The sequence below is a fragment of the Amblyraja radiata genome, chromosome 5 (assembly GCF_010909765.2).
Source record: "Amblyraja radiata isolate CabotCenter1 chromosome 5, sAmbRad1.1.pri, whole genome shotgun sequence".
In the NCBI taxonomy this organism is placed as follows: Eukaryota; Metazoa; Chordata; class Chondrichthyes; order Rajiformes; family Rajidae; genus Amblyraja; species Amblyraja radiata.
Genome location: NC_045960.1, coordinates 109,797,123 through 109,812,773, shown reverse-complemented (window position 1 = coordinate 109,812,773; position 15,651 = coordinate 109,797,123). Strand labels below are relative to the sequence as shown.

The following is a 15,651-nucleotide window of genomic DNA, read 5'->3' as shown; positions in this document are numbered from 1 at the left end:
ACAAGTTACTGATTGTTCATTCAGTGCGTTGCAGAAACACTTTTGAGCATAATGACTCGTTGAAAAGTTTGCTGAAACAAAATCACTGCACTTCATCTTTTTGTTTTGAGATACAGCGGGGAAACACGCACTTCGGCCCAGCGGTCCCCGCACGTTAACACTATCCTACACACGCTGGGGGGCAGTTATACATTTTCATGCCAAGCCGACTAGCCGACAAACCTGCACGTCTTTGGAGTGTGGGAGGTAAAGGAAGATCTCGGAGAAAACCCAGGCGGGTCAGGGGGGGAAGCGTACAAACTCCGCGCAGACAGCACCTGTAGTCGGGATCGAACCCTGGGTCTCGGGCGCTGAAAGCGCTGTAAGGCAGCAACTCTACTGCTGTGCCATCGTGCCACCCACTCGCTTGGAAATCTTTTGTCTGAGGTCTTTTGGTATATTGTAAGGGTATGGGAAAAAGCTTTTTCTATTTGTTGTATTACAAACCATTTGAACAAAGATGGGCCGTAAAAGGTTTATCTTACGACAGACTAGGATTTATTCATAGAAACATAGAAAATAAGTGCAGGAGGAGGTCATTCGGCCCTTCGAGCCAGCACCGCCATTAATTGCGATCATGGCTGATCGTCCCCAATCAGTACCCCGTGCCTGCCTTCTCCCCATATCCCTTGATTCCTCTAGCCCCTAGAGCTCTCTCTTAAATCCATCCAGTCATTTGGCCTCCACTGTCCTCTGTGGCAGGGAATTCCACAAATTCACAACTCACTGGGCACACCTGTCTTAAATGGCCTCCCCTTTATTCTAAGACTGTGGCCTCTGGTTCTGGACTCGCCCAACATTGGGAACATTTTTCCTGCATCTAGCTTGTCCAGTCCTTTTATAAATTTATATGTTTCTATAAGATTCCCCCTCATCCTTCTAAACTCCAGTGAATACAAGCCTAGTCTTTTCAATCTTTCCTCATATGACAGTCCCGCCATCCCAGGGATCAATCTCGTGAACCTACGCTGCACTGCCTCAGTCACAAGGATGTCCTTCCTCAAATTAGGAGACCAAAACTGTACACAGTTTTCATCACCAATGGCTGGCTTCCCCTCCTGGCTCCCCTCAATGGCTATGTCTCCTCCGACATAGTTGACAAAGCACTCGCACACGTTTCCTCCAATTCCCGCACGTCCGCTCTCACTAACCCACCCCCCTTCCCCAGATAGAACAGCGGCAAAGTTCGCTTGGTCCTCACCTTTCACCCCACCACCCCCCACTGGCCAAGACTGCAAGAAACTGAAGCAAATCGTGGACGCAGCCCAGACCGTCACGGAAACAAACCTCCCCTTCCCCTGACTCCATCTGCACCTGAAGGCCAGAAGCAATATCAAGGACGAGTCGCACCCCGGCCACTCCCTCTTCTCCCCTCTCCCATCGGCCAAGCTGTATAGAAGTGTGAAAACGCACACCTCCACATTCAAGAACTGCTGTTATCAGGCAACTGAACCTTCCTGCCGCAACTTGAGAGCAGTCTTGAACTACTATCTACCTCAGCGGGAACCTTCGGACCTTTGATCGGACCACTGGTTTTACCTTGCACTAAACGCTATTCCCTTATCATGTATTTGTACATTGCGGACGGCTAGATTGTAATCACGTATTGTCTTTCCATCGACCAGTTAGTTTGCAGCAAAAGCTGTTCACTGTACCTCGGTACACGTGACAATAAACTAAACGGAACTGAACATCCACCGTTTCCACCAGCACCAACGTGATCTCACCACCATCACGTCTTCCTCCACGCACACACACACATCCCTTTTTTTCAGCATTCTGTTCGTTGATTAAATAATACCAATGGACATGGCATTTGTTACAGGAAAGTGGCATTGACGTCAGCCGTAGTCTAATTAAACAGAATGAGATTCCAGGTGAAATGTCCTGGCCATTTGTGTTCCTATCTTGAAATTAGTGTTACAAAATATGAAGAAGATATGGGAATATTTTTGTACTTAGTGGATAATCATGACCGCGTTTTTCTCGTGTTCATAAGTTTCTAAGTGATTGGAGCAGAATTAGGCCATTCGGCCCATCAAGTCTACTCTATGCCATTCAATCATGGCTGATCTATCTCTCCCTCCTAACCCCATTCTCCTGCCTTCTCCCCATAACCCCTGACGTCCCTACTAACCAAGAATCTATCTATCTTAGTTTAGTTTAGAGATACAGCACGGAAACAGGCCCTTCGGCCCACCGGGTCCGTGCCGACCAGCGATCCCCGCACATTAACACCATCCTACACCCCACTAGAGACAATTTTTGCATTTATACCAAGCCAATTAACCTACAAACCTGTACGTCTTTGGAGTGTGGGAGGAAACTGAAGATCTCGGAGAAAGCCCACGCAGGTCACGGGGAGAAGGTACAAACTCCATACAGACAGCACCCATAGTCGGGATCGAACCGTGGTCTCCGGCGCTGCATTCGTTGTAAGGCAGCAACTCTACCGCTGCGCCACCGTGACCGCATTTATCTCTGCCTTAAAAATTGCTTCTCAAACAATAGATTTTTTATTTTTTGACATCTCCCATTTGTCTGGAACTTTGTAAAAATCAAAACTTACAGATAATAAAGTTGCACTGTTCTAGAACCAGTCCTTTTCCTGTAGTCAATTCCAGAATTCAATTGGATAGCATCACAATATTCCTGTAAATTAAACATAAAGATCAACAACACAGTTAAAAATAAAGAATAGTTTAGTTTACTTGATGGTCACGGCTACAGTGAAAAGCTTTTGTTGCGCGCTAACCAGTCAGCGGGAAGACAATCCATGATCACAATCGAGCCGTCCACAGTGTACAGTTAAAAGAGTGGAGTTGTAAGTAGACAATAGACAACAGGTGCAGGAGGAGGCCATTCGGCCCTTCGAGCCAGCACCGCGATTCAATGTGATCATGGCTGATCATCCCCAATCAGTACCCCGTTCCTGCCTTCCCCCCATATCCCCAGACTCCGCTATTTTTAAGTCCTATCTAGCTCTCTCTTGAAAGCATCCAGAGAACCTGCCTCCACCGCCCTCTGAGGCAGAGAATTCCACAGACTCACCACTCTCTGTGAGAAAAAGTGTTTCCTCGTCTCCGTTCTAAATGGCTTACTCCTTATTCTTAAACTGTGGCCCCTGGTTCTGGACTCCCCCAACATCGGGAACATGTTTCCTGCCACTAGCGTGTCCAAACCCTTAACAATCTTATATGTTTCAATGAGATCGCCTCTCATCCTTCTAAACTCCAGAGTGTACAAGCCCAGCCGCTCCATTCTCTCAGCATATGACAGTCCCGCCATCCCGGGAATTAACCTTGTAAACCTACGCTGCACTCCCTCAATAGCAAGAATGTCCTTCCTCAAATTAGGGGACAAAATTGCTGGAGAAACTCAGCGGGGGTGAGGCAGCGTCTATGAAGCGAAGGAATAGGTGATGTTTCGGGTCGAGATCCTACTTCAGACTGATGTGGGGGGGGGTGGGCAAAGGCGGGAAGAGGAAAGGAAGAGGCGGAGACAGTGGGCTGAGGGAGAGCTGGGAAGGGGAGGGGAAAGTAGGGACTACCTGAAATTGGAGAAGTCAATGTTCACACCGCTGGGGTGTAAACTGCCCAAGCGAAATATGAGGTGCTTCTCCTCCAAATTGCGGTGGGACTCACTCTGGCCAGGGAGGAGGCCCAGGACAGAAAGGTCAGATTGGGAATGGGAGGGGGAGTTGAAGTGCTGAGCCACAGGGAGATCAGGTTGGTTAATGCGAACTGAGCGGAGGTGTTGGTCTCACCGATGTAGAGCAGCTGACACCTAGAGCAGCGGATGCAATAGATGAGGTTGGAGGAGATGCAGGTGATTGTAACGTATGAATGCAATTACACCTCTGTGACCAGCACACAAGGAGTCCCCAGGGTTGGGCACCATCTTGGATCATACAATAGAGATGCATTTCTGCCATTGAAAGAAAAATGCTTTATAGGATTTTAAGATCTGTGAGATAGTTTTAATGTTTCCATGGTGACAGAACATTACTTGCACTCTGTAGACACAAGAAGCTGTAGATGCTGGCTTTTTTTAAAAAGTGCTAGAGTAACTCAGCAAGTCAAGTATGAACCTCAGCAGGTTCATAAGTGATGGGAGCAGAATTAGGCCATTCGGCCCATCAAATCTACTCTGCCGTTCAATCATGGCTGATCTATCTTTCCCTCTCAACCCCATTCTCCTGCCTTCCCCCCATGACCTCAAGAATCTATTATCACTGCCTTAACAATATCAATTGACTTGGCCTCCACAGCCTTCTACAGCATTTCTGGAGACTATGGATTAGTGGCGTTTCGGGGTCGGGAGCCGTCTTCAGATTGTGATGGGATGGGGGGGGGAGAAAGCTGGAAGAGAGGAGGGACTGAACAAGGCCTGGCGCATGATAGATGGATGCAGGTGAGGGGGGTTTACATTGGCCCATATTCTCAACCATTTTGCCTAACCATCTGCCTATCAACCCCCCCCCCCCCCCCCCCCCCCCCCCCAACTCACCTCAACCACCTATCACTCGCCAGGCTTTGTCCCACCCCCACCTCTGGTCCAGCTGCGAAACTTGTCCTATCCATGTACCTGTCTAATTGTTTCTTAAACATTGCGATAGTCCCTGCCTCAACTACCTCCTCTGGCAGCTTGCTCCATACTCCCACCACCATTTGTCCGAAACGGTTACCCCTCAGACTCTTATTAAATATTTTCCCCGTCTCCTTTCCCCAGCTCCCAACGCGGGCGGCGCTGACTTTAACATCGCGGCGTCCTGGGACCCTTTGCCGGGGGATCGCCAGCGCGAATCTCCGCCCTGTGGACATCGGGAGCCGCGGACTCCGGTGGAAGGTGGCCGACAAGTGGTTCCCGGAGAGAGGGCCTGAACATCGGGCCGCCCGTAGCGGCGACTACAGGGGTGCTCGGGAGGCCCCAACCACGGGTGAACATTGGGGAAGATCGGCGAGGAGGTTGACTGGACTTTGTTTCCTTCCCTCACGGTGGGGAACTTTGGTGCCGCTGTGGGGATGTTTGTGTTGTGGACTACTGTTCTGCATTTTGTGGGGATTTTTATTTTATTTTTTGTATGACAGTAAGGGAAAAAAAATGTTGTCTCTTCATTGAAGGCAATGACAATAAATTATATCAAATCAAAATCAATGGATATTCAAGAATCTATCTGTCTCTGCCTTAAAAATACCCATTGACATGGCCTCCACAGCCTTCTGTGGCAAAGAATTCCACAGATTCACCACCCTCTGGCTGAAGAAATTCCTCCTCATCTGCTTCCTAAAGGAACGTCCTTTCATTCCGAGGCTATGACTTGTCCTTGACTATCCCACCAGTGGAAACATCCTCCCCAACTATGGGATGGGGGGGTGGGCAGTGGGAGATTTCTGAATCCCCCCCCAAAACAAAGAGCATGCGGGGCGTACAGAGACAGCCTAGCAGCGCCACAGTTAAATGGGATTATATATATTCATGTCTCATTCAGGGTTCCAGTAGTTGACTTGGAAATCTTCTTTCATTCTGCCGCATTTTGAACACTTCACCATGCAATTATGAATGATTCAAAGAATCAGTTCTTAACAACCTAAATTTTAAAGGCTGATTAGGACAAGGGTTGATATAATGGTGGGTTGGGCCGTTGCAGCTTTACTCCTGGTATCATTATTAATCATTGCTGGTCAAAAATGTGTACCTGTGTATTACTGATTATGCTCATTTAGGATGGTTAACCCTTGGCTGTTAGTCGTGGCATTTTGTTCCACTTGAGCTCGCAATGCTGAAAGACAGAAGCTCCTAATTGGGAGGCTATTAATGCGGCCAGTTGGAGAGGGGGTTGATTGAAAATAATATCGTTTGTTTAATTGCATGGCTTCCCGTGCTAATCTGCAGGCAAAATGGAGAAGGATTTTTCCTGTGTGTGTTGTGCTCCGTTGTCCCACTGTTTTGGCAACCTTGCGATGGGATAACTTCTCGACATTTACTTCAAGTGCAAGAGATGCCATTTGGCCTTCGTTTGATCTATTTATTCCCTGTGTCGGGAAAAGGAGTTCGATGTTCAGAAATGTGACGAGTTTAGTTTTAGGAAGGAACAGCAGATGCTGGTTTAAACCCAAGTTAGACACAAAATAGCTGGGGTGACTCAGCGGGACGGGCAGCGTCTCTGGAGGGAAGGAATAGGTGACGTTTCGAGTCAAGACTTCGGGTTAAGAATAAGGGGTAAGCCATTTAGAACGGAGACGAGGAAACACTTTTTCTCACAGAGAGTGGTGAGGCTCTGGAATTTTCTGCCTCAGAGGGCGGTGGAGGCAGGTTCTCAGGATACTTTTAAGAGAGAGCTAGATAGGGCTCTTAAAAATAGCGGAGTCGGGGGATATGGGGAGAAGGCAGGAACGGGGTACTGACTTGGGGATGATCAGCCATGATCACATTGAATGGCGGTGCTGGCTCGAAGGGCCGACTGTCCTACTCCTGCACCTATTGTCTAAGACCCTTCTTCAGACACTGAAGGCAGACCAAAAAATGCTGGAGAAACTCAGCGGGTGAGGCAGCAGCTATGGAGCAAGGGACTAGGTGACGTTCGGGTCAAGGCTCTTCTTCAGACCGCTCTTCGGTGCTCCAGACCGCTCCTGCCACCGACACTCCGCCACTCACCACAGCCACCTTCTTCAGACACTTCTTCCTTTTCTCCAGAGATGCTGCCTGACCCGCTGAGTTATTCCAGCTTTTTGCATCTGACTTGCTTTAGTTTAGTTTATTATTGCCGCGTGTACCGAGGTACAATGAAAACCTTATTTGTGGCGTGCTAGGCCAGTCAGCGGAAAGACTACACATGATTACAATCAAGCCGTCCACAGTGTACAGATACAGGATTAAGGGAATAACATTCAGTGCAAAGAAAATCCAGTAAAGTCCGATTAAAGATAGTCCAAGGGTTCACAATGAGGTAGATGGTAGGTCAGGCTGCTCTCTAGTTGGTGATAGGATGGTTCAGTTGCCTTAGAAATCGTGATTATCTGCATTAAAGTGGATCGTAACTCAGCGGGACTTAAGACAGAAAGTAGTAAACACTGCCCAGTCCATCATCGGCTCTGACCTCCCTTCCATCGAGGGGATTTATCGCAGTCGCTGCCTCAAAAAGGCTGGCAGTATCATCAAGGACCCACACCATCCTGGCCACACACTCGTCTCCCCGCTACCTTTAGGTAGAAGGTGCAGGAGCCTGAAGACTGCAACAACCAGGTTCAGGAATAGCTACTTCCCCACAGCCATCAGGCTATTAAACTTGGCTCGGATAAAACTCTGAACATTAATAGCCCATTATCTGTTTATTTGCACTTTATCAGTTTATTTATTCATGTGTGTATATATATTTATATAATGGTATATGGACACACTGATCTGTTCTGTATCCATGCCTACTATGTTCTGTTGTGCTGAAGCAAAGCAAGAATTTCTCCTATCACGGACACATGACAATAATAGACAATAGACAATAGGTACAGGAGTAGGCCATTTGGCCCTTCGAGGCAGCACCGCCATTCAATGTGATCATGGCTGATCATCCCCAATCAGTACCCCGTTCCTGCCTTTTCCCCATGTCCCCTGACTCCGCTATTTTTATGTTGAAAGCATCCAGAGAACCTGCCTCCACCGCCCTCTGAGGCAGAGAGTTCCACAGACTCACAACTCTCTGTGAGAAAAAGTGTTTCCTCGTCTCTGTTCTAAATGGCTTACTCATTATTCTTAAACTGTGGCCCCTGGTTCTGGACTCCCCAACATCGGGGACATGTTTCCTGTCTCTAGCGTGTCCAAGCCTTTAACAATCTTATATGTTTCAATGAGATGCCCTCTCATCCTTCTCAACTCCAGAGTGTACAAACCCAGCTGCTCCATTCTCTCAGCATATGACAGTCCCACCATCCTGGGAATTAACCTTGTAAACCTACGCTGCACTCCCTCAATAGCAAGAATGTCCTTCCTCAAATTAGGGGACCAAAACTGCACACAATACTCCAGGTGTGGTCTCACTTGGGCTCTGCACAACTGCAGAAGGACCTGTTTGCTCCTATATTCGATTCCTCTTGTTATAAAGGCCAACATGCCATTCGCTTTCTTCACTGCCTGCTGTACCTGCATGCTTACTTTCATAGACTGATGTACAAGGACCCCCAGATCCCGTTGTACTTCCCCTTTTCCCAACTTGATGCCATTTAGATAATAAGCTCTCTTGAATCTTGAATGTTGAATCGTATGTGACCTGATTAGATGGTTTTACACACATTAATACTGTATGTAGGCCAGCATCAAAATGTTGCATTGTTACAAAAGGAATCTGGTGGGAACTTTATCGATTGCATTAAACTTGAAAAGCTGGAACTTTTTTTGTAAGATGCAAAGGTTTTTGTTACAAAGTGCCAGAAGTTTTTTTAAGAACTTGCTTTCTGCATCGGTCATAACATGATGGGAGAATACCTCATTCATGTCAAGTGGACTGAGAGTTGCCTTTGCCTGTATGCCTAACCTTTGTCCCCTGGCAGCCCGGCAACTTCCAGTATTCCACCGCATCTCAATGGCTGGCGAGGCAACGTCAGAGATGAAAGATTACATCATTGAAAATCACCCGAATGCCTGTCACCAATGCTGACAGGGTGAATCAAAGTGATTCGGGACGACCCTTTCCAATTATGGAGAAGGATTAAATGAAAGACAGGAATCAAATCGCCGTATCTTTTTAAAAGTCATCACACGGCAGGAAGCAAATCAAGTCGGGATTTATAAATCCAACTTGATTTTAGTGCCTGTAAACTCCTGCAGTATCATCTTCTGTCGACCTTCTATGAATAGTTTCTTGTCATGTAAATAACACAGAAAATCCTTGTAAAAGACAATTCAAGTGGATTTCAAGAACACTTTCCCAGTGTCCCACATCGAGTCCATGATTCCTATTAGTTTTTGGATTTAAAAGAAAAAAATACGGTGGAGCTGTGCGGTAGGAAAGCTTCCTTACAAATATTTTCTGCCGCCCACGCCCCTGTACCGCCATGTACACACACACTCACACTGACACTCACACTCACACTCACACTCACACTCACACTGACACTCACACTGGCACTCACACTGACACTCACACTGACACTCACACTCACACTGACACTCACACTCACACTGACACTGACACTCACACTCACACTCACACTGGCACTCACACTGACACTCACACTGACACTCACACTCACACTCACACTGACACTCACACTGACACTCACACTCACTCACACTGACACTGACACTCACACTCACTCACACTGACACTGACACTGACACTCACACTGACATTCACACTGACACTCACACTGACACTCACACTGACACTCACACTCACACTGACACTCACACTGACACTCACACTGACCCTCACACTCACACTCACACTCCCACTGACACTCACACTCACACTCACACTGACACTCACACTGACACTCACACTCACACTGACACTCACACTGACATTCACACTGACACTCACACTGACACTCACACTCACACTCACGCTCACACTGGCACTGACACTGACACTGACACACACACTGACACTGACACTGACACTCACACTCACACTCACACTGACACACACACTCACACTGACACTGACACTCACACTGACACTGACACTCACACTGACACTGACACTGACAATGACACTCACACTCACACTGACAATGACACTCACACTCACACTCACACTGACACTGACACTGACACTCACACTCACACTGACATTCACACTGACACTCACACTGACACTCACACTGACACTGACACACACACTCACACTGACACTGACACTCACACTGACACACACACTGACATTCACACTGACACTCACACTGACACTCACACTGACACTGACACTCACACTCACACTGACACTCACACTGACACTGACAATGACACTCACACTCTGACACTGACACTGACACTGACACTCACACTGACACTGACACACACACTGACACTGACACTGACACTGACACTGACACTCACACACTGACACTGACACTCACACTGACACTCACACTGACACTCACACTGACACTGACACACACACTCACACTGACACTGACACTGACACACACACTCACACTCACACTCACACACTGACACTGACACTGACACTCACACTGACACTGACACTGACACTGACACTCACACTGACACTCACACTCACACTGACACTCACACTGACACTGGCACTCACTCACACTGACACTCACACTCACACTGACACTCACACTCACACTGACACTGACAATGACACTGACACTGACACTGACACTGACACTCACACTCACACTGGCACTCACTCACACTGACACTCACACACTGACTCACACTGACACTCACACTGACACTCACACTCACACTGACACTGACAATGACACTCACACTCACACTGACACTCACACTGACACACACACTCACACTCACACTGACACTGACACTCACACTGACACTCACACTCACACTGACAATGACACTCACACTCACACTGACACTCACACTGACACTGACACTCACACTCACACTGACACTCACACTCACACTCACACTGACATTCACACTGACACTCACACTGACACTCACATTCACACTCACCCTGAAACTGACACTCATACTCACACTCACTGACACTCACACTCACACTCACACTCACACTGACACTCACACTGACATTCACACTGACACTCACACACTCACACTGACACTCACACTCACTCACACTGACATTCACACTGACACTGACACTCACACTGACACTCACACACACTCACACTGACACTCACACTGACACTCACACACTGACACTCACACACTGACACTCACTCACACTCACTCACACTGACACTCACACTCACACTGACACTCACACTGACACTCACACTCACACTGACACTCACACTGACACTCACCCTGACACTGACACTCATACTCACACTCACTGACACTCACACTCACACTCACACTCACACTGACATTCACACTGACACTCACACACTGACACTGACACTCACACTGACACTCACACTGACACTGACACTCACACTCACACTCACACTCACTCACACTGACACACACACTCACACTGACACTGACACTGACACACACACTGACACTGACACTGACACTGACACTCACACTGACACTGACAATGACACTCACACTCACACTCACACTCACACTCACACTGACACTCACACTGACACTGACACTCACACTCACACTGACACTGACACTCACACTGACACTCACACTCACACTGACAATGACACTCACACTCACAATGACACTCACACTGACACTCACACACTGACACTCACACACTCACACTGACACTGACACTGACACTCACACACTGACACTGACACTGACACTCACACTCACACTGACACTCACACTCACACTGACACTCACTCACACTGACACTCACACACTGACACTGACACTGACACTCACTCACACTCACTCACACTGACACTCACACTGACACTCACACTCACACTCACACTGACAATGACACTCACACTCACACTGACACTCACATTCACACTGACACTCACACTGACATTCACACTGACACTCACACACTCACACTGACACTCACACTCACTCACACTGACATTCACACTGACACTGACACTCACACTGACACTCACACACACTCACACTGACACTCACACTGACACTCACACACTGACACTCACACACTGACACTCACTCACACTCACTCACACTGACACTCACACTCACACTGACACTCACACTGACACTCACACTGACACTCACACTCACACTGACACTCACACTGACACTCACCCTGACACTGACACTCATACTCACACTCACTGACACTCACACTCACACTCACACTGACATTCACACTGACACTCACACACTGACACTGACACTCACACTGACACTCACACTGACACTGACACTCACACTCACACTCACACTCACACTGACACACACACTCACACTGACACTGACACTGACACACACACTGACACTGACACTGACACTCACACTGACACTGACAATGACACTCACACTCACACTCACACTGACACTGACACTCACACTGACACTGACACTCACACTGACACTGACACTGACAATGACACTCACACTCACACTGACACTGACACTGACAATGACACTCACACTGACACTCACACTCACACTGACAATGACACTCACACTCACAATGACACTCACACTCACACTGACACTCACACACTGACACTCACACACTCACACTGACACTGACACTGACACTCACACACTGACACTGACACTGACACTCACACTCACACTGACACTGACACTCACACTCACACTGACACTCACTCACACTGACACTCACACACTGACACTGACACTGACACTCACTCACACTCACTCACACTGACACTCACACTGACACTCACACTGACAATGACACTCACACTCACACTGACACTCACACTGACACTGACACTCACACTGACACTGACACTCACACTGACACTGACAATGACACTCACACTCACACTGACAATGACACTCACACTCACACTGACACTCACACTGACACACACACTGACACTGACACACACACTGACACTGACATTCACACTGACACTCCCACTGACACTCACACTGACACTCACCCTGACACTGACCCTCATACTCACACTCACTGACACTCACACTCACACTCACACTGACACTGACACTCACACTCACTCACTGACACTGACACTGACACTCACCCTGACACTGACACTCATACTCACACTCACTGACACTCACACTCACACTCACACTCACACTGACATTCACACTGACACTCACACACTGACACACTGACACTGACACTCACTCACACTCACTCACACTGACACTCACACTGACACTCACACTCACACTGACACTGACAATGACACTCACACTCACACTGACACTCACACTGACACACACACTCACACTCACACTGACACTGACACTCACACTGACACTCACACTCACACTGACAATGACACTCACACTCACACTGACACTCACACTGACACTGACACTCACACTCACACTGACACTCACACTCACACTCACACTGACATTCACACTGACACTCACACTAACACTCACATTCACACTCACCCTGAAACTGACACTCATACTCACACTCACTGACACTCACACTCACACTCACACTGACACTCACATTCACACTGACACTCACACTGACATTCACACTGACACTCACACACTCACACTGACACTCACACTCACTCACACTGACATTCACACTGACACTGACACTCACACTGACACTCACACACACTCACACTGACACTCAGACTGACACTCACACACTGACACTCACACACTGACACTCACTCACACTCACTCACACTGACACTCACACTCACACTGACACTCACACTGACACTCACACTGACACTCACACTCACACTGACACTCACACTGACACTCACCCCGACACTCACACTCACACTCACACTCACACTGACACTGACACTCACACTGACACTGACACTCACACTGACACTGACACTGACAATGACACTCACACTCACACTGACACTCTGACAATGACACTCACACTGACACTCACACTCACACTGACAATGACACTCACACTCACAATGACACTCACACTCACACTGACACTCACACACTGACACTCACACACTCACACTGACACTGACACTGACACTCACACACTGACACTGACACTGACACTCACACTCACACTGACACTGACACTCACACTCACACTGACACTCACTCACACTGACACTCACACACTGACACTGACACTGACACTCACTCACACTCACTCACACTGACACTCACACTGACACTCACACTCACACTCACACTGACAATGACACTCACACTCACACTGACACTCACATTCACACTGACACTCACACTGACACTCACATTCACACTGACACTCACACTGACATTCACACTGACACTCACACACTCACACTGACACTCACACTCACTCACACTGACATTCACACTGACACTGACACTCACACTGACACTCACACACACTCACACTGACACTCACACTGACACTCACACACTGACACTCACACACTGACACTCACTCACACTCACTCACACTGACACTCACACTCACACTGACACTCACACTGACACTCACACTCACACTCACACTGACACTCACACTGACACTCACCCTGACACTGACACTCATACTCACACTCACTGACACTCACACTCACACTCACACTCACACTGACATTCACACTGACACTCACACACTGACACTGACACTCACACTGACACTCACACTGACACTCACACTCACACTCACACTCACTCACACTGACACACACACTCACACTGACACTGACACTGACACACACACTGACACTGACACTGACACTGACACTCACACTGACACTGACAATGACTCACACTCACACTCACACTCACACTGACACTGACACTCACACTGACACTGACAATGACACTCACACTGACACTGACACTGACAATGACACTCACACTGACACTCACACTCACACTGACAATGACACTCACACTCACAATGACACTCACACTGACACTCACACACTGACACTCACACACTCACACTGACACTGACACTGACACTCACACACTGACACTGACACTCACACTCACACTGACACTGACACTCACACTCACACTGACACTCACTCACACTGACACTCACACACTGACACTGACACTGACACTCACTCACACTGACACTCACACTGACACTCACACTCACACTCACACTGACAATGACACTCACACTCACACTGACACTCACACTGACACTGACACACACACTCACACTGACACTGACACTCACACTGACACTGACACTCACACTCACACTCACACTCATACTCACACTCACACTGACACTCACACTGACACTGACACTCACACTGACACTGACAATGACACTCACACTCACACTGACACTCACACTGACACACACACTGACACTGACACACACACTGACACTGACATTCACACTGACACTCCCACTGACACTCACACTCACACTGACACTCACACTGACACTCACCCTGACACTGACCCTCATACTCACACTCACTGACACTCACACTCACACTGACACTGACACTGACACTCACACTCACTCACTGACACTGACACTCACCCTGACACTGACACTCATACTCACACTCACTGACACTGACACTCACACTCACACTGACATTCACACTGACACTCACACACTGACACTGACACTCACACTGACACTCACACTGACACTCACACTGACACTCACACTCACTCACACTGATATTCACACTCACACTGACACTCACACTGACACTGAAACTCACGCTCACTCACACTGACACTCACACTCACACTGACACTCACATTCACACTCACACTGACACTCACACTGACACACTGGCACTCACACACACTCACACTGACTCACCCTGACACTGACACTCACACTGACACTCACACTCACTCACACTGATA

General features: G+C 48.1%; 1 protein-coding gene across 1 annotated transcript in view; it reads right to left on the bottom strand.

The window, feature by feature from the left end:
- The window catches only part of afg1l (AFG1 like ATPase), a 111,036-nt gene that overhangs the window by 34,584 nt on the left and 60,801 nt on the right, over window positions 1–15,651 (bottom strand). The window contains exon 8 of the mRNA XM_033021962.1: window positions 2,609–2,691. Within this exon, the coding sequence (XP_032877853.1) occupies window positions 2,609–2,691 (83 nt within the window). The remainder of the gene's footprint in view (window positions 1–2,608; window positions 2,692–15,651) is intronic.